Source organism: Camelus dromedarius, chromosome 22 (assembly GCF_036321535.1).
Source record: "Camelus dromedarius isolate mCamDro1 chromosome 22, mCamDro1.pat, whole genome shotgun sequence".
In the NCBI taxonomy this organism is placed as follows: domain Eukaryota; kingdom Metazoa; phylum Chordata; class Mammalia; order Artiodactyla; family Camelidae; genus Camelus; species Camelus dromedarius.
In genome coordinates this window covers 25,892,437-25,918,167 of record NC_087457.1, presented here as the reverse complement: position 1 = coordinate 25,918,167, position 25,731 = coordinate 25,892,437, and the positions used below count along the sequence as shown (strand labels likewise).

The 25,731-nt window shown below is 36.2% G+C and overlaps 1 protein-coding gene across 2 annotated transcripts; it reads right to left on the bottom strand.

Annotated features, from left to right (window-relative positions):
* Positions 1 to 2,192: 2,192 nt before the first annotated feature.
* CFAP97 (cilia and flagella associated protein 97) lies at positions 2,193 to 25,731 on the bottom strand. 2 transcript variants are annotated; one of them, XM_031440307.2, is made up of 5 exons: positions 25,630 to 25,731; positions 19,425 to 20,479; positions 13,545 to 13,813; positions 6,438 to 6,588; positions 2,193 to 5,277 (listed from the first exon to the last, which is right to left on the bottom strand). In XM_031440307.2, the coding sequence occupies exons 2-5, from the start codon at positions 20,461 to 20,463 to the stop codon at positions 5,150 to 5,152; spliced, it is 1,587 nt and encodes a 528-aa protein (XP_031296167.2). In that variant the 5' UTR covers positions 20,464 to 20,479; positions 25,630 to 25,731; the 3' UTR covers positions 2,193 to 5,149. The 2 variants fall into 2 exon arrangements, with proteins under 2 accessions (XP_031296167.2, XP_031296168.2); XM_031440308.2 differs by lacking the exon at positions 25,630 to 25,731 and adding an exon at positions 25,500 to 25,563.

Genomic DNA, 25,731 nt, shown 5'->3' with positions numbered 1-25,731 from the left:
CTGAACCCTGATCTAGGGCTTCAAGTGTTTCCTATAATTTTTCATATAAATCAAAAACACAAAAATAACTTTTATATTTAATCAAGACACATCTACAAAAATCATCCTATTAGAATTATTTGTTAACAGTCCAAACCTGGACGTCACTTTAAATGTCCATCAACCACAGACTGCATAACTGAATCATGGTATAGTCATACACCAGACCACTATACCGAAACGAGAACAAATGAATTACAGCCACACGCCACGACGACGTGGAAGAATCTCACAAACATTAAGTATGTTCAGCAAAAGCAATGAGACACAAAAGAAAATAATCCCAATCATATGACGTTCAACACAACAGTGCTGGTAGTTACCTTCTGGAGGGCGAAGAGCGAGGGGCCGGGGAGGGAGCCCCATGGGTCCTCATGAGTGCTGGCACCACCGCCAATGCCCGGCACCTACAGGTCCACTGAATCCGGGAGATGGTAGAAATCACAACCGAGAGGTGCAGACGAACGAAGTGGTCGATAAACTGATTCCAGACAACCCTGGACAAGACACAGAAGAGGCTTGCCAGCCTATTTATCCGCTTGTCAGAAAAGTAAGGATGCTGATGAAGGCCAGGTTTGGACTGGGACACTCACGGGGCTTCAAGGTGAAAATAGCACTCCTGAACAAGCTTGGGGATGAGAGAGGTACTGCAGTCCAACGAGCTGGTGGATCTGAACCACTGGTCCAAGAACTGTTTAAAATTCAGACTTTGAATGGTGACAAATTAAAAATCTTACTAGTCTGAAAAAAAAAAAGGCAGAGGAGGTGCATCGTATGGTTCTTGGCAGTATTCTAACTCTTAATCTGGTTAGTGGTGACCCAGGTGTTTGCTTTGTGACAATATAAGAGTTGTGCATTTGTTTTGTACCCCCTTTCTGTATTTCTGTAATACTTTTGAACAGTTAACAGCAAAATCTATGGAATGTCATTTTCTTGCAGCTGTTCATTCACCTGAAAGACCACAACCCTCTCACATTCCCCAAAATGTAATTTAAAATGAAATCTTCTCAAATTGATGGTAGAATTAGGTTTTTCTAGTTGTATTCACAACTAGCAGATATATTTGCTTAATTTGGATATTTTCTTCATGAAATGTAAAGATTCTCAGAATGAAATAAAGAAAACAAAGCACATTCCAAACTTGGAGATAGCTATAACCCCCAAATATATGAAAGAAGTGTGATGTGTGATTTTTGGTGAAGACTATCACTGTAATATACATACTCTCAGAATTTCAAACCATAGTTTTAAGTCATTTTTTTGGTGACTACCCAAATTCTTTTACTATCTTATAATACTGGATACAAAATTATAGATTTATAGGAAAAAAACCCATGTTTCATTATAGTAAAATACTGATGTTACCTCATAAATTTTACTTTATAAAGCAGTAAAAACCTTAAAAAAAACCTCTAGAACAAATAGTGCAACCTACAAAGTGGATTCTGAAATAAAGGCATGGAACATTAAGATTGTTTAATAGGGGTTCCAGCAATATCTTTAAGTGGATTAAAAAAGTCACCAGAATTTTAAAATCAAATAAAATTTTCTGCTATAAAGTAATCTTATTTGCTATAAGCATCCCTTAACTTTGTAGCTGAGAGCTCAAATAGACTCCAGCAGTACTACTTAGTCATTTATTCTAATGGCACTGTTGTATTTAACCCTCATAAAAAAAAATTCCTAACACTTTAGCAGCAAGTTTTAAAAACTATTTATCACTAATACATATAATACATGTGAAATGTTGGTATGAATAGACACTTTTTAAAAAAACGCTCTTTCAAGCTTGTATGAAAGGGTATCCATTGTAGCATAACAATTTTACAGAACAAATTTGATGATGTGGTTTAGAGATGATGATCAAGAATGTAATTTTAAGCAAACACTTTCCCACATAAAAGCCATACTTTCAAAGATAGAAATAACTAATATCCTCTTTCCAACTTCATTCTCATTAATTCTTAGTCTTATAAGGCTCATAAGTTATTATTCTAATTTTCAAAATAGGAACAAGACAATGCATTTGAGAGATAAATAGGATCCGAACTCAGTTATCTTTAATTCTTTTCTTTCTTTCTTCACTGTGCCAAGCTAGTTCTTCATGCCTAAAAGACATTACGGTGGCCTGGAAAATTAAAAAAGGATGTTGATTTTCAGTTTCTTACTATCTTTATTCATAAAGTAGCCATGAACATTAAGCCCATTTTCTAGGATGGTTTACAATCATTTATAGGTTAAGAATTTGGCATTTAAGACATTAAACATTTTTTGAATTTAATTATTAAAATAGACTGACTAAAACTTGTGTCTCCAACTTTATTTTGGTCATAATACTTTTCATAGTATGTGGTATTTGATTTTGAAAATGAGAAGCACACAATCATATGCGTCCCAATGACCTCTTTTTAAAGTTCTCTAAGATACCCATTTTGGACATTTGGATTAGCAGGCTGAAAACAACTGCATTACACTACATTTGTAAGCAAACAAGAAACACTTTATTTGGAGTAGTAGCTAAGAAAGCAGCTTTTTATGGAGATTTAAAAAAAAAGGAAATAGGGGAAGTATGAAATAATAGCCATCCCCCTTAGGAAATTAATGTTCAAAATCTCTTATAGATCTTATTAAAAAAGATGTGATGTTAGTTTAACATTTGACAGATATGAAAATAACTCTCAGTAAAAACCTTGTCTAATATGTATTTTAGGTATAAGTGAACCAAATGTAAAGTAGCATTAGATGATCCTTCACTTCTTTATGTTCTCGAAAACGAAGAGCATACTTATGATTCCTTCATAAAAATGTGCCCTAAACAATAACAGCTTCAAAGTACCTTGACTTCTATCAGAGAAGATCACATTTTCAACTCCTATCCTTCTGTTTATACTTTTCATATAGACGAATCATGACAACAGAACTGTAAATTCCACTTTGAAAAGATGCATACTGTTGCTCTTCCTTTCACTTCCAGCTGAATTCCTGCTGTAACACTTAGATGAAACTCCCGTCAAAACAGTAAAAATTAAAGGCATTAAATTAGTAGCTAAAATCAAAGTACAAAGAAAAAAATGTTTTTAAAGATCAAAAATAAAAGTACAGCTTTAGTTATGAAATTATAATTGTATCTTGACATATGGCAGCAAAGACCATATAAAATGTACTCAGAGGCTAATGCTATTACACAAAAGGTTTCATACATATTTTTTCCCTAACAACTTAAAAATCAATTTTAAAAAATTGGCTTACTCACTATTGGGCAGATACTCAAAAGCTGTATTTTAAATTCGGCATTATCTTTTATCTCCTTAAAGGTAGGTTGTTATACAAACATTAAAAGTACAATAAGTTAAAAAACAAAACAAAACCTTGGTTTAGCATAGCTGAATTTTATATATAAAGCAGAGCACTAAATAATGTAGAAACCTGTTCACCAGAACAGAATATCAAATAACAATAAACGAACATTATAGCTCAAAGAGAAGCAGAAAAATCCCAGTCAGGCTGTGGCCGCACAAATTTTTTAACCCCTTGTTCCCGTGCTTCACGTGACCTATCCTAAACAAAATCGATCAATATAAACCAAGACCAAGAAATTCTGAACCGACAGTTTACTAAAATGCGATTGGGCTTACTGCCAAATGTGTTAAGAAAAGTAAGTTCAGCATACACGCTACAGAGCTTCAGTTAACCTGGCAAAACAAAAAACAAATCTTCTTACTGTGGCTACAGATCAAAAATTCACATTAAAAAAGAAAGATCTGGCATTTAATATGGAAACTTCCCAGTACATTCTAAAGGTAAACAGAAAAGGCCAGTAATGAAAAACCGTGATAACCAGGGCAGCAGCACCAACATGGCCAAGACATACACCTTGTTACATAAAATGGGAGCCTACAGATTGACATGGAGATACTCTAATTTTAAAAGTCAACTATATCACAACTTATTCACCATTACTAATTCCATTACGATTACTAGGACTTTAAAAGTGGAACTGGCAAAAATGATACTACCAGGATTCAACCCAAAAGCCCAAACCAAAACAAAGCAAGAAAATTAGATGGCATTTAAAGTAGTCTCAACAAATACGTAATTTTTTTCCTTTATCCTTCATACTTTTGTTTTCTTTTTCAGCCCTCAAAAAACACTAGTTGGAATTTTTAAAGCTGTGAAACAATGCATTTCTTATTTTTCTTCTTCCTTAAACAATAAACATTAACACAACTTGTTAACAGCCTCACTTACAACACTTCTGACACAACTCAGGATCTGCTTCTCGGCTCTTCAAACTGGCGGTGCTGTTTTGCTGAATCAACAAACACTTGCTTTTGCTTATGATGATCTGGTCCTTGGACAAACTATTCACAATGCAGTAACTGTAGCTCTAAAGAAACTTCATTTTTCCGAATCATTAATAGTACTTTACCTGAATGTATGAAAACACAAAGGAGGAGCTTCTAAGTTAAACCTTCTAATACCGTTTGAAATGGTTTGGAATGGTTGATAAAATTTTGAAGATCTAACTCAATGCACCTCTACAGAAGTAGGTACCACTGCTGAATCACAAGGATTGCCCCCATTTCATGCTTCTCTCAATCTGCTCATCAAATCAAAATTAGCTCCACCAATGAAAGCAAACTGCACAGATAAGAAAGTGTAACTATCTTACAATCAAGTTGTAAGTCACACCACCCAAGTTCTGAATCAAACAGAAAACAAAGTCAGGAGCTACACTCACAGTTTAAAGTTTACAAGAAATAAACAACAACAAAATCACATCAAACAAGAACTACATAGCTAACACCTTGGGTCGCAACTGTTCTGTCAGTCTGACAGCTGAACCAATCTCTATGTTGAGAAAACACATGCAGACTACCATTTCTCTGTGAAATACATATACATTCTCAAACAAACATCTCACAGGAAACACTGATTTTATATTAAATTGTCTTTTTGAAAACAATTTCGCACTGAATTACATTACAAGTCATTGCTGTACATCTTCAATTGCTTAAAACAGTATTATAGATGTTTACAAAGAATTATAGTAATATACAAGAGGATTTCATAAGAATTGAATGAACAATGTTTAAAGTAAAAAGAGTTATTATAACCAAGCTGTACGGACATTAGGGGGCTTAGGTCTTAGCGACAGGCCACTGGATGTGTCAAAAGCTGATGGCTCACTCTTACAACTGAGACCACTGGTAGCACTGGATGTCCTTGAAGCTCCTCCTGAAAATATACAAAGAACAAGAAGTAATTTGAATATCTAAATCCGCATCTGATAAACTTCCTCTCCTACTTTTAAGCCCAGAATAAAATGTTCTTCCCCAGTGCACATGTGTTTTTAATAGTCTAATTCAATTATCAAACAGGACTGCACTTCAGAATTCCCTGTGGAAATTAAAAATATAACAAACATGCCCAAACTCTACACTAGGGCATTTTGATTCAATAGATTCTGTGTGAGAATCAATGTTTTTAAAAGCTTCTCAAAGGATTCAAGTAGGAAAAAAAACTCTTTGTATAACCATCTATACAACAATATCAACAAATATCAACAAATATTTGTTGAATATCAACAAATAATTTATCACATTCAAGGCATAATACTAAGTGTGAATTACTGGTATAAGACCCTATTTTAGTCTCTAACTATATCAAGGAAGTGATGCTTGGAGGATGAAAGAATGGAATTACTAGTTATCTGAATGTTTAAGACTCACACGAGAACTGGGAAGTTGTGGCATTATAAGTGGTTCCAACTTTCTCTTAGTACTGGCTTTTATTCTCTATAGTTTGGAATGCATACATGCAGTAACAGCACAGACTCCTGTAGGGGAAAAGTCTGGCCTTTCCCTGGGCCGCACACCCTAACACTAAGTGGTCACCCACACCTGCCTTCCCTGGGATACATCACACCTAGGTGTGTAATGGATCATATATTGAGCATTAGAGAAGGATTACATCTGATGACTACAGATAGCTACCTTTTCTTTTAGTTACTCGATGAGGAAGACAAAGCATATATAAGGGCTGGAAGATGTTACTAAAAACTCTTAATTAGCTAAAGAGAATGTTTCGGCAACTTTTAAACCATATCTGTTCATTTCTTCTTTTAATGAACACTGAAACTAAAAGTCTCTCCTTCATTATCTAAGAGGATATTTTCAATTGTTTTATCTCCTGGTTTCCTTCCTATGCTGCCACTATACGCTGTAGACAAAACCTGAAATTACGTGACCTAACACAAATAAATAAAAAGCATGCCAGTGAAAAACAACAGACTGTATTTCAGAAATCAGTATTTTAAAATGCCATAGAACTTGTTACATTTTTTTTAAAAGGACAAAAGATACACACAAGCACAAAATAATTTTGCATATGCTTACTTAATGGGCTGTACTGGCCAAGAGTGGACCTCACTCGCCCTGAGGCCGGGGATGAGCTGAGATAACCCATGTGGCGGTGATAGTCCATCAGCTGTTCTGAGCGTTTCATACCAACCGTTGGTTTCACAGCTTCCAGCCTTTTCAGTAAAGCCTTCATTTAAAGACAATCAATTTAAAAGCCAATGTCAGATAAATAGCAAGAGTTTCGCAAAAGGCAAATACTTTCTAGAACCTGAAATTCACAGAATAAATTAGAAAAGACTTCAGGTCACTGTGAAAAAATATTTTAAGTAATGTTCTTCCAGGAAAATCTAAGGGTTTTCACCTCTCCCTTAGCTAACCAAAAACCACTGGGATTTTAACAACCGATTGTAGGCACGTATCTCTTTTATGTCTAGTTACAATCTTAGGGAAAGTGCTGTAACTTGAAATACATTAAACTTGATTTTCTCATTGGAATGACATAATGGGAGTAACAATGCTAAGAGCCCAGTGTTCAACCCTAGAAATGGCCATGAGCATTTCTGAGTTCCTCTAAGTTCTGTATATGATTACAGAGCCTGCTTTTGATTACAGAACCTGTTTACTTCCCAGCAGTGCCTCAAGGGCCCCCAGTACACTGAGGAAAGGCCAGGGGAGCCGGACTCTCCGGTCCCCGCTCCTAAATTTCCACCAGCCCACCTGTGCTTTCTGTATTGTCTGTTTTACATACTGCAGATTCTGCATAAAATTACTTGGGAAAAAAAAGTTTTTGCTCTTAAGAAGTTTGAAAACCAACTACTATAGAATATAAAACTTTTTAAAGGATATATAAACCAACTAGCCAAGGTAACATAATATCCAGTAATGTGGTATTTGCACTAATACGATTCAGTAACAGAGGCTAATGTATAATGTCCCTAATTTTATTCATAATCCTTTCTTCACAAATTAGAAGGTGAAAGAGTTTCCTTTGTTTGATTTTCACAGGCTTCGGTGAGAAAGGAATGTTTAAGAGAACCAAATGGATCAGGGAGTTGATCCACGGTGGTGTTTCAGTATCTTCTTTATTGATTTAAACTTCTGTAGCAAGCTGAGCTTTATCTGAAAAGAGAATGCTGTTCTGCACTTAAGATTCACATGAAAAACTCAGCCTCATGAATTCAGTCACAGGACAAGTTTTCTCTGCACAATCTTTTCCCTTTCTTCCTCAACTTAGTGTTTTTCTTTCTGTTGTGGTAGAATATACATAAAAGTTACCCGGTTCCACTTGACTGTAAAGCTGCGGTATTTCCATCATAACATACTGTCTCTTTCTCTTTGTAGATGGAGAAACTATATGATTTAGGTGCCCAAACCTACTAAGAGCATAGCTTCTCTACCTGCAGTTTATAACTGAGTAAGAAGCTTCTTATTTATCACATCATCAGAGTATTCTACTGGGTAGAGCAATGTTTGCTCTTTTATCTGAGCATCCTACTAACTACCCATTGAGCTGCAGGGTGAAATGGACAGGACAGAAAACTTGATACTTTCAGTTACCTACTAATTTTGCTTTTTTCCTGGTAGAAGTCTCAATGGTTTTTAGATAAACTGCTAATTTCCTAAATTTATTCGTTTGGCTGTATGTATATTCTCCTTTTATAAACTTCAAGAAAAGTGCAATGCTTATTTATCAGATACAAAACACATAAAGTAGTATGGTCAAAATCATTTTGAAATAATTTGACAATACAGCAAAAGAGTAAACCTATTCTGTGATCTTGATGTGTCACTTAGCAAGTTTACATGCAGAATCTTGGGGAAATCGGAGAGCCATGATTTGTTTCAGCTCTCCAAATCACATGGAACCAGATCATGTGTCTGTGTGTCACATGAATGTAGTAACAAGCTAAGCAAAAGCTAAAGGAATGATTGCAGACAGAAATATCTCTTACTTGTAGAAACAATATCAAAATCCAAAGGATTGATTACAGTGTAAGTCCTAAAATCAAAAGAATACACATTTCAATCTAGTCATCAATTTAGAACTCCTCAGTAAAACTTAAAAACGATAGTTAAAAATGTTGTAACACTTGTAATCAAATGATAAAAAATATATATAAGTTATCTAGTCAGAAAGACCTGGATTTAAACCCTGGCTCTGCCACTGATTGTGTGATCTTGGTCAAATGACTTAATAGAGATATTTAACAATGAGATAAAACTCAAAGAGTTAGTTTTGAGAAGTGAGATAAGGCATATAAAGTGCTCGGGACAGTGCCTGGCACACACTAAGGACTTACTGAATATTAATGCTATCCTTGGCACTGCTTTGATTATTTTCTAGTTGTCTGACACACAACAGTATTATCTTCCTAGCTGAATTATATTTTTCCTTATATTTATTCCAGTTTCTTACATAGCTCATGGTGGACATTAAACAGGTATCTATATGGTGGATTGAAAAATGGTAAGAATGGTTACTTATGTTCCAATTTATGGTTTACAAAATCTTAGAACTGCTACTCAAATCAGATTCTAATAATGAATCCCAACATAGCTTGTCTAAATATCTCTTTTCTATCCAGGAAGTATCACTCTTTTTGGAAAAAAAATTAACCCAGCTTGAATCCTGCCTTCTGAGGTAGAAAGGTTAAAACAAATTAATGGACAAATAGTGAGTTAATGATTTCTGCAGTTGTCAGCAGAGGAGAGTTGCTTTATTGTTTCTAAAGTGAAAAAGCAAAGATCGTGAAGGACATTAGAGACTAACAAGTGTCCAACAGTCAGGGAAAGACAGGGCTGTTCTGCATATTTTTCTATAGCCGGAGTTGTATTTAGTCATCATTACCTTTCCTTCTTCTATAGAAGAATACAACAGACAATAACCAGAGGAGGAAAACCAAACAAACTATAGTGAACTATAAACTAATTCAAGATCTTGGAACGAAGGTACTGATTATTCCACGGATTAATACTCACACTAGGTATCAGATTTGCTATAAATCTTCAACTTTGCGACAACATATCACTTTCTCTGTAACATTTTTCACATTCTATCTAAAATTACCTCTCTAGACCAGTAGACAAAGAACAGAAGAGGAAGAATTTTATTTTTCATTTAATGTTTTAAGAATGGTTTGAATTTTATAAATTCATACATGCAATAATATTACTTTAAAAATAACATTTTTAACACAGGAATTCCTGAGTGGGAAGATTATGGTTTACTTTATTCGAGTATTCCTCCCACTCCCAACCCCTCTTTCCTTCACAGCTCAGGAAACTGACATACCTACAGTTAAAAGAATGAAATAACCTCATTTCTCGTAGAAGGGAAAGTGAAACTACAAATTAAGTATCCTTACTGACCCCTTCTCCTTCTGCTAAGGTTATTCTTGCACTCTTTCATAAAAACAGAATTCATATAATCTTGAAATGAATATAAAGAGACATGGTCTAACAAGAATATTTCAAAACTCATGAATTAACACATTTGTCCCTTTTTGAAATAACAGTTCTACTATAATAGAATTTATGTAGCAAGCACGCCCTCTACTGGATAGTTACTTTCTCTTTATTTTTCCTTTGATTTATTTCCCTTGTGAATGAGAGGGAAATGTAGTATTTGCCCATTGAAACAAATAATGAAGAACTCAAACTTCAAAAGAAAACCAGATTAACAGTCTGCTTTTAACACTACAGCACAGGACTCAGTTTTACACATCTTTGCGCCCCTTTTCTCCCTTTTCTGCACAGCACTGCTTCTTTGTCTTGAGTTTAGCAGTCTCAAACAGCCTCTGGATTGCTAACGAGCTCATGTAAGAGTACTGGACCAGAACTGTGTGAGTTATCACACTTGTCAGCCATATGAACTGGTCTCTATCACTGGAGATGGGGCAAATAAAGGATTATAAAGCATAAAATTATAAAATAATGGACCCTGCTTATGCAGCACATCTGACACAAGGGTGCTGTGTGTGTGTACACACGTGCATGTGTGTTTTGACTATGAACAGTCTGCAAACAGGTTAAAAAGTATACCATCTCACACAGAAGAACTGTTAGGGCCAACATGGCTCTAAGGATTTGGGGGGCGATTGTTATACAATAAACACACAAAAATCAATAGTTTATAAATTAGAAAACGTAATGAAATAAAAATGTAATGAAAAAGTTTCATGCACAATAGCGTAAAATATATAATTTTGAAGAAAACTATAAAACCTAAGGTAGAACATAAGGCCTGAATAAATGGAGAGACATATCACATTTCTAGATAGGAAGGTTAATATTTTAAGAGTACCAAACACTCTGCAATTAAAATGCAATTGAACACAATTCCAACAAAAATTTCTAGTAACTTTTTTTTGTAAAGAAAAAAAAAATCAGTCATTATGAAGAATAAATGCAAAGGAATAGCCAAGAAAAAATTTTTAAATGTACAGAATTATTTTATTTTGGTTTAGAGGATGCAGAGTTAAAACATAAATCTGGAAGATTAGTTTTCCTTATAATAACATCATAAATGATATTTTATAATAAATTATGTTTCTCAGTTTAGCCTTAAGCTATTTTTTCCACTTCTGTATGAATTAAGTTTTGATTCAGAGCTGCACTGTCCAACGCCATGAGCCACATATAGCTAACAGAGCATAAAAAAGTAAAATATCTCATCATTAATTTTTTTATATTGCTTGTATATCAATGTAATATTGATATATTACTACTAGAAAAATTTAAAGTATACATATGGTTCACATTATGTCCTACTGTTTTCCAGTATAACAAATAAGATCTTACTATGAAATGGAGGAAAATATTGCTCATATATACAAATTACTAAGTATATAAAGTAAAAAGAATGAAATAGTGATTTTCCACTGTTGATGAAAATAGCAGAGATGTACAACTGATATGGGGGAGAGCAAAGGCTGTAAACAGAACCTCTTAACAGCTTTCATCCTACTCATATATAGAATTGCCATTAGACATTAATGGTGTCAACTTTTCAAAAGTAAACTCCAGGTTCCTCAAAAAGAAAAACAGAATTACCACGTGATCCAGCAGTCCCACTCGGGTATCCCCACAGGGACTGAAAGCAGGGACATGACAGATACTCATGTGTCAGTGTTCACTACAGCACAACAGCCAAAATGTGGAAACAACCCAAGCGCCTATCATCAGATGAATGGAAAACCAAAATAGGGCACATTCCTATAGAGGAATATTACTTAGCCACAAAAAGGAACAAGGTTCTGATACAGGCTACAACATGGATGAAACTTGAAAACATTATGCTAAGTGAAACAAGACAGACATAAAATGACAAAAATTCTATTATGCCACTTAAATGAAATATCTAGAAGAGGCAAATTCATAGAGACAGAAAATAGATTAGAGGTTACCAAGGGCTGAGGGGAAGTGGGGATTGACTATAGGTACAGAGATTCTGTATGGAGTGATCAAAAAAGTTTTAGAAATAAGTAGCAGTGATGATTGCACAACACTGTGAATGTAATTAATGCCACTGAATCAGTCACTTAAAAACAGTTAAAATGGCAAATTTTATGTTACATACATTTTTACTGCAACTTACAGAATGAATAAAGTACCAGAATCTATTGAATGATACACTTTAAATGGGTATGGTATGTGAATTGTATCTCAAAAAAGCTGTTAAAATTAAAAGTAACCCCAAAGCTAGGTAACCTGGGTATGATTCTGCATCTGATAGCTATTTAACCTTGAGGAAGTCTCTGCGTCCCACTCAGTGTCTCATTTCTCCTTCAAGACAATAGTAACTATTTTATAAGGCTGTTATGAGGCTTAAATGACCTAAAATTTGTAAAACAGTGTGCACTATGTAATTGCTTGTTAAATAAAAAAGCTCTGGAGCCACATGGGAGAGTGAAAATAATGTAAAACCAGATGTTCGTGATGTATAGTAATACCAAATTTCCATAAATCATGAACGAATCTTGAAATTGCTACAGTGACGTACAGAAAGCTGTCACGTAGCTCACCACCCGCCAACTTCGTTTCAGCTTGTTTTGTTGTCTGCTCTTGGCCACACGCAGGGTAATCTTCCTGAAATGCCTGAGACTTTACCATGTTTTATAACTATACTACCTCAGCTCCCAACCCTTGGTGTCAGTGATGGTAATTAAGAAATTGATACAAGGTGTTCCTCTTGCAAGGTCAGGTTGTGTACATAGTTAAATAGAACTGAACTGGGGATGAAACATAATAAGGGTGAATTTGGGGAACAAGTTTAATAATTTCAATAATAGTTTTATCAATTATTTTAGCCCTGAATTTATGTGCTCATTAAGGGTCTAATTTTAGTTTAAGACACTACCTGGGTTTAAAATCTTGGCTCAGCCACTTCCTTACCAGCTCCCTGCCCTAGGTAATTATTTAACCCTTTTAGGTCTCAATTATTCCATCTGTAAAATGTGGATAAAAATAGTACCTACCTGAAAGAATTATTATCAGAATTCAATAAGCTAATTTTTAGAAGATGCTTAGAACAACCTAACATTAAAATAAGAGCTCAGTAAATATCAGCAATTAATATAAATTGAATTTTATAAAGAAAATGATGTTATGAATAATAGTTTTTAATGTGAAGATTTTCAACAGTTCCCACGCATATTCCCTAGGACGTCAAACTGTAATTATATGATTTTTAACAATCAATCCATACATTCAAGCAGACCACCAAACTTGACCTAAGAATGTACTTATTCTTTAAAATAAATGACAAATTATTTTAGCTTTCAAGGATACAGTAAAGTGAAACAGATTTTGCTAGTGACTGAATACTTCACAGAAGATATAAGTATCTGACCCTTGGACGTAATTTCCTATTCTACCATAGTGATTTAACAGATGTAGTCAAATAAATAATGGAGCTTTCAGTATTTTCATCTAATAATCCTTTAAAATACAGTTTGCTGGATAAAAAAACACATTGTACCTTCCAGGCTCATGGCTCATCATGTATTTCATGCCATACATACCTATTCTGACTTCTATATCGTTAAATTTGAAAATTTGGCTGTATTGGGGTTTCCTGAAAGCTGGACTTACAGATCAGTACAACTGCATTTTCTTTGCTGAGTAAAAATTTCAGTTACTTACCATGTTCTCTCTTTCAATCCTTTGTTGTTCCCTCTGTCTGTTAAGAGCACTGTGATATAACTTGGGGGGATGAGCAACCGATCTTCTTGGAATCGTACTTTTGCTTCCTGGTTTTTCAGCCTGTCTCGACAGTTCTTTCAAGAGCCTCTGATTTTCCCGATCAATCTGTCTCACCTCCTCTCTTGTGAAAGAGTAGTTTTTCCTAGGTGCTACTGACGGCTGATCAAAGTGATGTTTTTGTGGTCCTTTTTTATCTAATTGCAGAAAAGCTACAGAAGTGAACAAAAAAAGGAAAAATGGCTAAACCAACAAGCAGCACAGCAATATGATGGTACATGCTTTAACTCATAAATGGAAACTACGTTAACTCATGAAAAGGGATGTCTGAAATAATGTCAACGACATCCAGACTACAACTGTGTAGGAAAAAATTCAGAGGCAGCTTTGAGTTTTGTGCTCACCGGGTTCTTCGGGAATAAACAGTAGACACAAAACGATGAAAATATTTTAATAAAAAATGTACATGGTACTGGTTGTACACAGCAGGTGTGATTTATGGTAAATGCCTTTGCTGTGTTCATTTTATGTTCCCCTAAGACAGCTTGATAGTTAGGAACTTCTAGTGGAGGGCACTAACACAATACTTAGATGGATTTTATTAGTTGGATGGCATACTTCAGAAGATAAAACATCCTTGGCAATGACTGATGGAAACAATGGTTGGAAAATGGCAAAAGCAAACCTGGAATATTCTGAAACTGTCACCTTAAACTGAAAATATTTCAGTATTTCAATATGTCCATCATCAGCAGAACCACTTCTTGAGTCATTAAACACCATTTATTAGAAGTCAATACAAAAGATTTATGGTCTTAACACTGGCATGAAAACAAATACTTTCACTGTAAAAGTCAAACTTTTATTCCTGAATAAACATAAGTCAAAATGAATACATTATATAAAAGGAGTTTTTAACCAAGAAAAATATTTTGCATACTATGATTATCAAATGAAATTTTTATCAACATGTGTAATTCTTAAATTTTCATATTACTATAACAATTTTCAGTAAGTGACAATTATTACTAAACATTTGTTAGAAGCGTCTAAAAATAAGCTTGTTGAATGCTTCAGCTTAAGTCTGTACTAAAAGTGAATATATTATATCAGATTAACAAACTGGTACATTGGTTTTGTTTTAACAATATTTTTTGAAGTAACCATTATTTGTTTTTATTAGAGTACCTTTATATTAATTTCTTTTACTCGCTTAGCATTTTACGCTGTTAAAAGCACAGTGCAATAAGGGAAAGAGGCATTTTTAACCTCATTTTACAATGTGGCTGATGCAGAAAAGTTAAATTATTTGAGCAAGGTCACAAAAACTGTAAATCTACCTCCCAATGTTTAAAAGACTATCAAAGATTACAGAAACTTACAAAAAAATGATTTAACAGTGGCTTCCTGAAGGAAAAATTAGGATATTAATGGCTGATAATCTATTGAAAACCATACCAAATTAATGACAAAATCTGAATGAGAACACATTTAGAAAGATATATAGGTACATCACTGAATTATCTTGCTTCCAAGAAATAACCACTTCATAGGATTTAATAAGGTTTCTAGATTAATTTAGCCACATATGAAAGCCTTTACAATCAAATTCTAAACGGAATTAAAGGTAAGCTATTTTCCTAATGGTATTTTTTAAAAGTTTTTAAAAATAAAAGAAGGCAATAGCTAAAAAATAAAATAAAGGAAGAATTTCAATCTAATTCATTTAAAAAATAGCATTCTAACTCTCCTTGATGGAAAGTCTATGTGGAGCGCATATATACTGATGCCATGTGTCCCTACCACATTTTTCTCAGTGGCTATATAGTTCAGTATGAGGCAACCTCCGATATATGATCCATTGTTTTCCCAATTAAGATCTAAAAAAGTTTTAACTTGAATAAACTTTCAGGGATACAAACATTTATATAAATATGGACATATTTAAATTCACACATTTAAAAAATATTGCTTCTCCCTAATTTTCTTTAATGAAACAATTTTGTTCGAACTCTTTACAGTATTTCAATATGTCCACCATCAGCAGAGCCACTTCTAGAGTCATCCAACACCATTTATTAAAGTCAGTACTTCTACTGAACTTAACATGCACCTAAGCTAACTGAGATACAGACAGCATTTAGAAATTCTGTGCGTAATGCTATCAATGGAAATTTTATCTCAAGTTATATTAAGTTCTTATTCACGTAAAATTAGTTTCTTAAAAAATTCATCCTGTAGGCACATTCATAGATCCTTATTTAAAAAACCAATGACATTTGCTTTTTTAAATTATTTTTTAAAGGTTTAAAAAACCCCAACATTTTTGTAACTGAGGTGGCAATTCAAGGAGTAGTAACTAGATTTACTAAATTTCTTTGTCTTCTTTATGAACATCTTGTCAGATAAGAAATTCTGCGACATTCTTCCTGTCTCCTTCCTTTGCATCTTGGCAGGCCTATGACTGTGTGGACCAATACGACACAGCCTAGGTAAAAACGGAGATGCAGGCCACCCCCCTCTTGTTGGCTGGAATCCTTGTGCTTTGGGCCCTGAGCCACCCTGGGTGTCTGACTCCCCTGTAAGGAAATCACACCACACAGTGGAGGGGCTCTGTGTTGCATAGGCACTATGATCCTAGTCTTTGAGTCATCCTAGGTTGCTGCTTTACCATCTAAGTTTTGTGATTTGTTATCAAAGCAATAGTAACTAACATAAAATGTAGTACCAGGAGTTGGGTATTACTGCAACAAAAACCTAAAATACGTGGCACTAGCTTTGAGACCAGGTGGTGAATAGAGCTAGAAAGGTCTAGAGGAGATTGTTAGTGAAGAGGGAGTGGCAGAATTTTAGTTAACACTGTTGGCTGTGGTGACAAAGAAAGTGGAAAAAAATACCTACTGCCACTGGTGGATTTTGCTAAGCAGATCTCCAGGCAGAATCTTGAAAGTATCAATGATTTATTTCACCACAATAATGAGACAGGAGAGAGAGAGGGGAACTAAAAAAGGAACCGGCCAGTTTTCAAGCAAAATTCAGACAGAATGTAAGAGTCAGGACTCACAGTGTTCAAAAGTATAACTACTGGTTTACCTTCCTGGGCTCTCCCAGCAGAAGATTCCTAAAGCACTCAAAGTGCTGTAACTGAGGAAACATGCCTGAGGAGCCACAGCTGCAACTGGACTGACTTAAACCCTGGATCTGAGACTAGGGGGATCTTTGGAAAGGGGGAATGTATTTTTGTATTTGGGAGGAATGTAAATCAATGTACAGCCAGAGGTTGGACTGAAGAGGTTTTGAAACATGTCCACGTTATTTCATACTCCTTCCATTAAGAAGGAGGGGCTATGCCCTCCTCTCAAATCTGGGAAGGTTTATAACTGTTTAAGCCAATAGAATATGGAAGGAATGATGCTATGTGACTTCTGAAGCTAGGTCATAAATGGTGATGAGGTTTGTGCCTTGTTCCCTGGAACACTGTACTTGGAGCCCTGAGCCAGTTATACTGAGGCTGCCATATGTGAAGCCAGGTCACAGGGAGAGGCCACACGTGAGCACTCAGGGCCTAGTACTCCTGGTCTTCAAGTCACCCCAAGCCCAGACACCTGATGTGTGAGTAAACAGGCACTCAGATGATTCCAGTCCCCAGCTGTCAAGTCACCTCTGCCTTTGAGACTGTCCATACCCTAAGTGTTGGGGTAATTTGTTACGTAGCAATGGTAACTGGTATTTCACCACCCCCAAAAAATAGTGTGCTAGACAAAATTTCAGTGGGCCAAGTGCAGCACACAAGCAGCCCACAGCCAGTTAATGCTTTTTTCTTAGTCTAATTGATCTATCCATCTTCCATAGTGATTAGGGCTTTATCAATTTCATCATCTAGTTCTGTTCTGTTTATATCATACATTTTAAATCAATGGCTGTTAAATCTTCAGTGTATTTGGTCAGGTTATTAATGTAAAACATTCTTTGTCCCTTTTAGTGATCTTCACATCTTGAATTCTATTTTTTATACTAATAGGATTGATATTTCTATTTTCTCCTTTTTACTTGCCTGGCATATCTTTTTCCAGTCCTTATTTTTGTTCTTCCTATGCTATTCTAAATATCTGTGTAGATTAGATTTAATTAAAAAAATTTTTAACCTCCTCTGATATTATCTTCTGATAAGTTAAAACCATTTATATTGTTTGATCTCTTTTCTTACAATCTTATTTTTTCTTTGTTATTTTTCCCCATTTTGGAAGACTATGCTAATTTTTTCCCCCTAATAGACTACAAATCCTATATTCCAATTCTATTCTTCTAGATTAGAAGATCTTAAACTTTTTGGTCTCAGGGCCCTTTTACACATGCAAAGATTATTGGGGACCCCAAAGAATGTTTATATGGGTTACATCTATCAATATTTACCATGTTAGAAACTAAAAGTGAGAAGATTTAGTTATTTATTAATTCATCTGAAAACAGTAATATAGTAAATAGTAAAATAGTAACCAGTGATATGTGAACATCACATTTTTACAAAAAACAACAAACAAGTTAGTGAGAAGAATGGCAGAGTTAACATTTTTCAGAATCTCTTAATGCCTGCCTTAATAGAAGACAGATGGATCTCACATTGGCTTCTGCACTCACTGTTGTGCTGTCACTGTCATGAGCCCTGGAAAACTCCACATGTGATGGGAGAGGGTAAAAAGCAAATCCTGCCTTAGTTTTATCAGTGCAAATAGTTCTGTCCTTGCAGATCCTCTCTAAAATCATTGAGCTTGCTCCTTTAATTCTGTTTCAGGTGCTATGTTCTTCACCTGAGTTTGGTGCCTCTGTTGATTTTAGCTTTTCTCAAATGTTTGGTAATATCTAGTGGTGTGTTGAGGATATCTGAGATTTCCCACTTGTCTATCTGAATCCTGTATGCTGTGGCCTGCCAGCAAAGGGACAAAACATGCTGCTGGGAGGCTGTGCCAGCAGCCTCCAGTCCCAGCATGGGCATCCTCTTGTACACAGGGTTTAACAGGGTCTGTATCTTCCCCTCCAGTAAGGCACTTTGCTTCATCTCTTATGTTGGTATCAGTTTAGCAATAGGCTTACTTGGTTTCTCTGCTCGTTAATGCTTTCTTATCCCATTTCTTTCTTTTATATTAGTTTTTCTTCTCAGGATACAACCTCTGATAAGATATCTTATTAATTATTTCATACAGAATCTAGGCAGTAAAATTTCAGGTGGTGCATTTCTAAACCACCTCTATTTTGGCCCCCAGATTCTTCCTAAACTGACCTAATTTTATCGTAACAAAGCATGAAACATACTTCTAAAATCTATTCAAGTCAATGTGACTGCTCTCCAAATATTAGCGGTTCATGCCATAACCCAATGCCTAACTTGGGTTTACTCTATTACTCCATTTTTTGATGCCCTCTTCTGTCTATTCAGGGATAAACAGCTCAAGGCCAAAGAACTAATTCCAACCACACCCTGTCAACATCTATCTAACAAAGGCAGGCTTGGAATGGGAGTGGGAAGTCCCTCATATCAGCCACCTTACTGAGCCAAAAGAGGCTGCATATTCAGAAATTCTATTAAATTTTCAACTTCTGTTGTAAAATAAGATGTCTAATAATTCTAGTCTCCACTGATCTTCCCTTCTTCTAGTATTTCTCACAGAACCTTGAATTTAGAACGGACCTTAGCTACCTATACCAACTACCTCATCCTACAAGTGAAGAAACCAGGGCACAGAATAGTTACTGCTTCATTTAGTACTTAAGTCAATATAACATTAAATTTAAAATTTAAATTCAATATATAGTTTTTAAAATTACCTTTTAAAAGATGATTCAGGTCCACTGTGTCGTGCAAGACTTTTTGTTTATATCTGTGGTCTAAATCGGAATCAAACAATGACGACTTTGAGGTGAGGCCGGGCTCATGTTTTTCCTTCCCTTTTTTGGCCGATTTCAAAGATTTTGAATTACCTTTAAAATCCTCAGCATTTTCATACACTTCTTGACTCACGTTTTCTTGCCTTTTAACTTTCACCTTTTGATCGTTTGATGCACCCAGTTCAAAAGACTGAACAGGGCTGATGTCTGGAGTTGATAAAGGAGTAACATCCGTCACAGTGTCTTCAGATTCCTCGGTGTAGTCACCAACTTTTGGCTTAGTATTCGAAAGCTGTGCTCCTGTTGATTTTTCTCCAGGCTTATACTTCTGTTTTGGAGACAACTGGGTTGCACCAGATAGACGTTTCTTTAATGATGGAGATGAATCAGATATACAGAGATCAGACTCGGTATCTGAGCAGTCTGTACCAGAACTTGAGGATGAGGAGGACAAAGAGGAAGAGGAGGAAGAGGAACTACTTCTGGAATATTTTTTACTTAGGCTTCTTTTAAAGTGATTAGATGGTTTACCTGGCTTGGACCTGACATGATGCTTTTTCCCATCATCACTGCTTTCCTCTCCATCAGTATAGTAATCACGTTCACCTTCATTTACGATTTTGGGAATTCTGTCCGGAGTGGGCAGGTGTATTTCATGTTCTGTTGTAGCATCACACAATTCTGACCTTGAAGAAGTGGTCAAACAATTCCTACTTTGTATATCGTCATTTTCTACAGGGTGTTCTTCTGGAGGAATCTTCTCATTTCCTTCAGTTCCCTTCTCAGTAAGATCATTCTCCCTTCTTTGTACTCCAAATTCCAAGTTTACATTTTCTGTACCTTTATCTATTCTCGCTTTAGGGTCATCACTTTGCTTCTCAAAAACTGAGTTACTTTCACATTTCTTTGCTTCTTCAAAGTCACTGTCAAAGAAAGAATGATCCACTTCACCTTCTGATATATCTCCAAACCGATACATGACGACAAAAATATATCTGAAAAGGAGGAAAGTGTAACCATCAGACTGAAGAGTGATTTCCAAATACTTTTCATTTTTATACAGTAATTGCATATTTTCCCAAGTTGAGAAGTTTGGTTAATATATAAAGAGAAACATGAAGAAAAAAAAAATACCAAAAAAAAAAAAAAACCAACGCAGTGAAATGATAATGGGGCTAATATCAAGTTCCACCAATGATCTGAAAAATAAGTGTAATGGTTTGGTTTACAGAAAAATAATGGATCATCAAGGCAGGCATATCACAAACATGGATATCTAGGTGAACTCCAAAGAAAATCCAATTTCTACAAGTTAAGTACAGTTAAAGTTTAGAATAAGAAAGGATGGTGTTAAAATTTCATAAGGGGGAGGGTATAGCTCAGTGGTAGAGCACATGCTTAGCATGCACAAGGTCCTGCGTTCAAGTCCCAGTACCTCCATCAAAAATAAATAAATGAATAAACAAACAAAAAAACCGAAAAACAAAAAAACAAAAAACAAAAACCAACCTCATAAGATCAGCTAAGCCAGCCCAAACACACATTATTCTGGTAGAAATAGTTCAATGATGATTAACAAGCTTCCCTATTTCAGTACTTGTCTCTGTCCTATTCTGTTCTGTCACTGCAGTTACTGGGGAAGCAGTGGGAGGTAACGCTCATTAAGAGTAAAAGCTCCCCATCTCGTCTTAAAAGAGCAGCAGTTGCTGCTAGTGTGGTGCGGGGACCACTATTTTGGTTACAAATCTTAGATTATTGGTTGACCTGTAAATTCATGTAAGTATCACTAACAGAAAAATTAAATTAATTTTAAAATTTTTTTGTTGAGGAGTTTTGAAACACTAACTTATTGAATACACATTCATTAGAAAAAGGAAAATAGTTTTGAATTTTACCCTCAGAGATAACCTCTGGTAATATTTAGACTTTTTTTCTGGGTAAAATCACTTTATTTTCTATGTATATACAAGTATTTCTATGGGCTTACAAACATGGTATATGATATCTGATGTTTCAGAGACTTTTTTTCATTCAAATATCTATCGTGAACATTTTTTTCATATCTATAAGGGTAGATCTAGATCACTGTTTTTTGTATATATGTATTTTTATTGAAGGATAATCAGTTTACAATGTGTCAATTGCTTGATTTTAAAGTATTTTAATACTTCATGCAATTGGAGTTAAATTGAAAATATCACTATAAAGTTTTATTTTTCTTTCTCTTATATTGGCCTACACAGCAGTGTCACATTATCTGTTCCTGGTAATCTAGAATTCAGAGTTTAACCTCTAATATTATTCTCCACTTAAATCCTCCCTCCTCAAAAAAACAAAAACCCGGACTCCTTGGAAGGCAGCTGATTCCATATTCAAATATGCCTAGGGTAGTGGTAATAAAACAAAGGAGCCAGTTTAAAGGAGCTTTCACTGTCCAAGCTGGACAGTTTAACACTGAAAAATAAAAAACACAAAATACACTTAAAAATGAAAAAGTAATTCTTTGGAAAGCCATTAGTTCATAATGACATTTAAAAGGGTCAAAAAACATGAGCTATGTTAAAGGAAAGGTGTATATAAATTTCCAATAACATGTAGCCAACAATCCAATTATGGGCTCACTATATTCAAATTATGATTAATTCCATTATACCACATCAAGCAATACAGTATCATGTAATCTATATTCTAAATCAGCCATGATACTCTGCAGTCTTTGTCTACATGATCCTGCAATCTAAAAACAAGTGCACATAGCCATGATTTAAAACTCAACCAAATTTATGTGATAGGTTAATATGATAAAGTATGTGTGGTAATACATTTTATCATCATTGCGTAATTTTTTCCACCTTTAAAGTTTTGAAAAATATAAGAGATTCTGATATATTAAACTTATAAAAATTTAACTGTTTATAATCAACTTTTAAATACATAATAGAAATCTGATTAAATCAGTAAGTTTAGACTTATTAGGTTTATAAAAACATCTAAGTACTTATATTTCCTTTATGAGATTTGTAAATGTGTCATGTCAGCTGTCTGAGGTACTTAAGAAAATCAAATATACTAAAATTGTAATTGTGTCATTAATTAAGCAAGTTTGCAAATGCTATACAATATTCAGGAAAATGTAAATAAACATTAATTAACTTAAGTGAGGATTAAATACATGTGAGTTTATAAATTCTAACATTATTACATTTAAGCTGAAATAAGATGTGTAAGTAGATCTTAAAGATTTAAGAAAAATTAATTATAAAACTTATACCTAATATTTATTAAGTATAAGAAATATTATTTCCCATAGCACCAATCAATGCCCTCTTTATGTTGTAAAAACCAAATCAACAGAAGGAAGCCTCCTCCCCAAATCCTCGAGAGAGATATCTAACAAGGTTTTAGATATGTTAAACAAAATTTAACCAAGTAAATTTTAAAGATCTGACTGGCTTTACTGAACAATTCATCAATTAGGCAGCATTCCATCTAGAGTAGAAGGAAGCTCCAAAGGGCTACTTTGGGAAAGGTTTTTAAAGGGAAGACAAAAAAGTCATACACAAAAAAAGACTATTTCAGGCTTAGGTAACCTACTCATGGGGGGACACAAGGGGGTCTGTCTATGTGGCAATTTACCTCATCTTCCTTTGAGGGGTGGAGAGGGCCGTGTGACAGATTACCTCACTGGTGCTGCCCAGCAAATTCCTGACTGACAGGTTAAGACTACATTCCTGGGGGACGCTGAAGCTTCAAGTGGGTTAGGTATGGTTTTGGTGGCACGGCCTAACATAAGGGACTCCATTTGGGGCCTGTGGTTTTCTTTTTAACAACTTCCCCCTTTTGATGAGACTCAGCTTCATGAGAGATGTGACCAGAATTGAAGGCATTAGTGTCACTCTCAGCTACCGCTCTGAAGTCCTCCCAAGTTTTTGTTCCTCTGTGGAGCCCCCATAGGTTACAATGTTTTTGCTTAACCCCTGTGATTTTCACAGGTCACAGCTTCAGGCCCACAATATTTAACTCAAGTCATTCTCTTTTTCACTTTTCTGACTTCAGTCTTAGGGAGACTATCTGCTTGGTGGTTAGTGGCTGTACACATGCATTACAGCATTACTTATAATATCAAAAAAAAATCTGAATTGAGGAATATTATGATTCTATTGAAATAATTATTTAAATCAGGGCTCAGCAAACTACTGTGCATGGGCCTACTATTTATTCTGAAGATGAAGTTTCACTGGAACACAGCCCCATTCACAGATTTAGGCACGGTCTCTCACAGCTTTCCCACTACAAATGCGGAGTTAAGAAGCTGTGACCGCAACTGTAGGGCTCACAAAGCCTAAAATATGTATCAATTGGCCCTTTACTGAAAGTCTGTGGACCCCTGATTTAGGTACCTTATCAGCATGAAAAATGCAGAATACAAAATTGTTATCCATACTGGGTTAATAATACAATTTAGACATTTAAACAGAAAGTAAGAGGAGAGGGCAAAAATTAAGAGTTGTGGCCTACTGGGCTACCTTCTAAGATTATGAGCCATAAATCACTAGATTATGTTAGAGCAAAGACTGCATGTCCATTTGCTGGGATGCTGCAGAGGGAATTTATGCATTAGGAGGATATGCTCTTTCCCAACCCTAACATTTTATGAACTAGGTCTAAATCCCAAAGTGTATCCATAAGCCAAATGGTTACTGATACTTCTTTGAAATCCCTGTTTGTCACAGCTGTTTCCTGCCTTGCTTGTCTCCTTACCAGACTGGGAACTCGTGACATCTTGCTCATCTTTACATCCCAGTGCTTAAAGTAGGACCTAACAAAATGCAAGACATTCAGAAAGTGTTTATCTGATATAGGAGTTTGGAGTTACAAGACAGACTGCACCCTAGTTCTGCTCTTTGCCAGATAGCTATGTAAACAGAAAAATCATCTCTTTCACTTGGGTTAGTTTTCTAACCATCTCCCCACCCACGCACACACCAGAGTCAACTATTCCCCTGTCCACCTTTACATGGTTCCTGTAGGTCCCAGTAGTTGGAAGCATCTGCCTTCCCTTAAGTGATCACAGTTCATGAGAAGAGGTGCATACATAGCCCAGTGCCTGGGAGACTTTTCAGATTTAAATTTAGGCTCATAACATCCAACAGATATGGTTATTGTAAGGATTTAAACATTCAGGTGATTTAATTCATGAAAAAATTATCCAACTAGCCCATCCAGCTAAGCAATCCTTTTTGATAACATTCACTTCAAAGTTAGTGAGATTCAGTTTACATGAGAGAATAATACAAATATAGACAATAAGATAGTAAAGATTCTCTTTGTATGTTGGGAAAGGGTAAAAATTAAACGACAGTTCATCAGACTACAATAACCCCTCTGGTGTTCAGTGAGGACAAGTATTTACCCGGGAGTCACCTGGACACTCCCTGCACAGCTCCTGCAGAGCCAGCAACAGAAACGTTAATGTTTTCACGTTACATCAGGAAAATACACAAATCTGGCATTATTTCTAACCGTCATTTTGATACCGTGACACTATATATCCCTAGTGAGACATAATTTGATCCAAAGAAGGTAACTGGATACACGAAATCTCGGCCCAAAGTAAACACCTGTATTCCAGAAACTCGAATTCCTTATACGGACCCTCTCCTGACGCCGCAGGTAGCGGGAGATAACTGACAGTCTCCGGCCCTCGGCTTCAGGATCAAGTCTGTGGAGGTGGTCGGCGGTGACCAGAGCCGGACTCAATGGTCGCGATCACATGTTAATTCAGGGCAGACCCCGATTAGCCGAGCCACCCGAGGACGCGCCCTGAGGGCAGGCCGGGCCGTCCCACCGCGGCCGGCTCGGGGTGCGGGGTCCGACGGACCGCGGGCCCCGGCGCCTCTGTGGTGGTTACAGCCGCCGCGAGGGCCGCCAGGGACGGAGAGGTGGCGGGCCTGAGGGCTGGGGTCGCCGGCTGGCCCGCCTTCCGAACTCCCGCGCCGGCTTCCGCATACCCACCCTGCGTACTCGCCGCGGCCTGGGTTCCGGAAGGGGAAACGGACCCCGAACGCGGGGCTGGGGCGGGGGGGGGGGGGGACGGGCGCGGCGCGGGAAGCTGGGGAGGACCCGTCGCTCGCGCGCCGCTCACCTGGGCGCCGCGACCGCTGCAGCCGCTACGCGCCGCCGGCGGCGTTCTGGCCTCGCGCACGCGCACGCGCTCCCGCAGCCTCTCCACGCGGCCGGCGCGGCG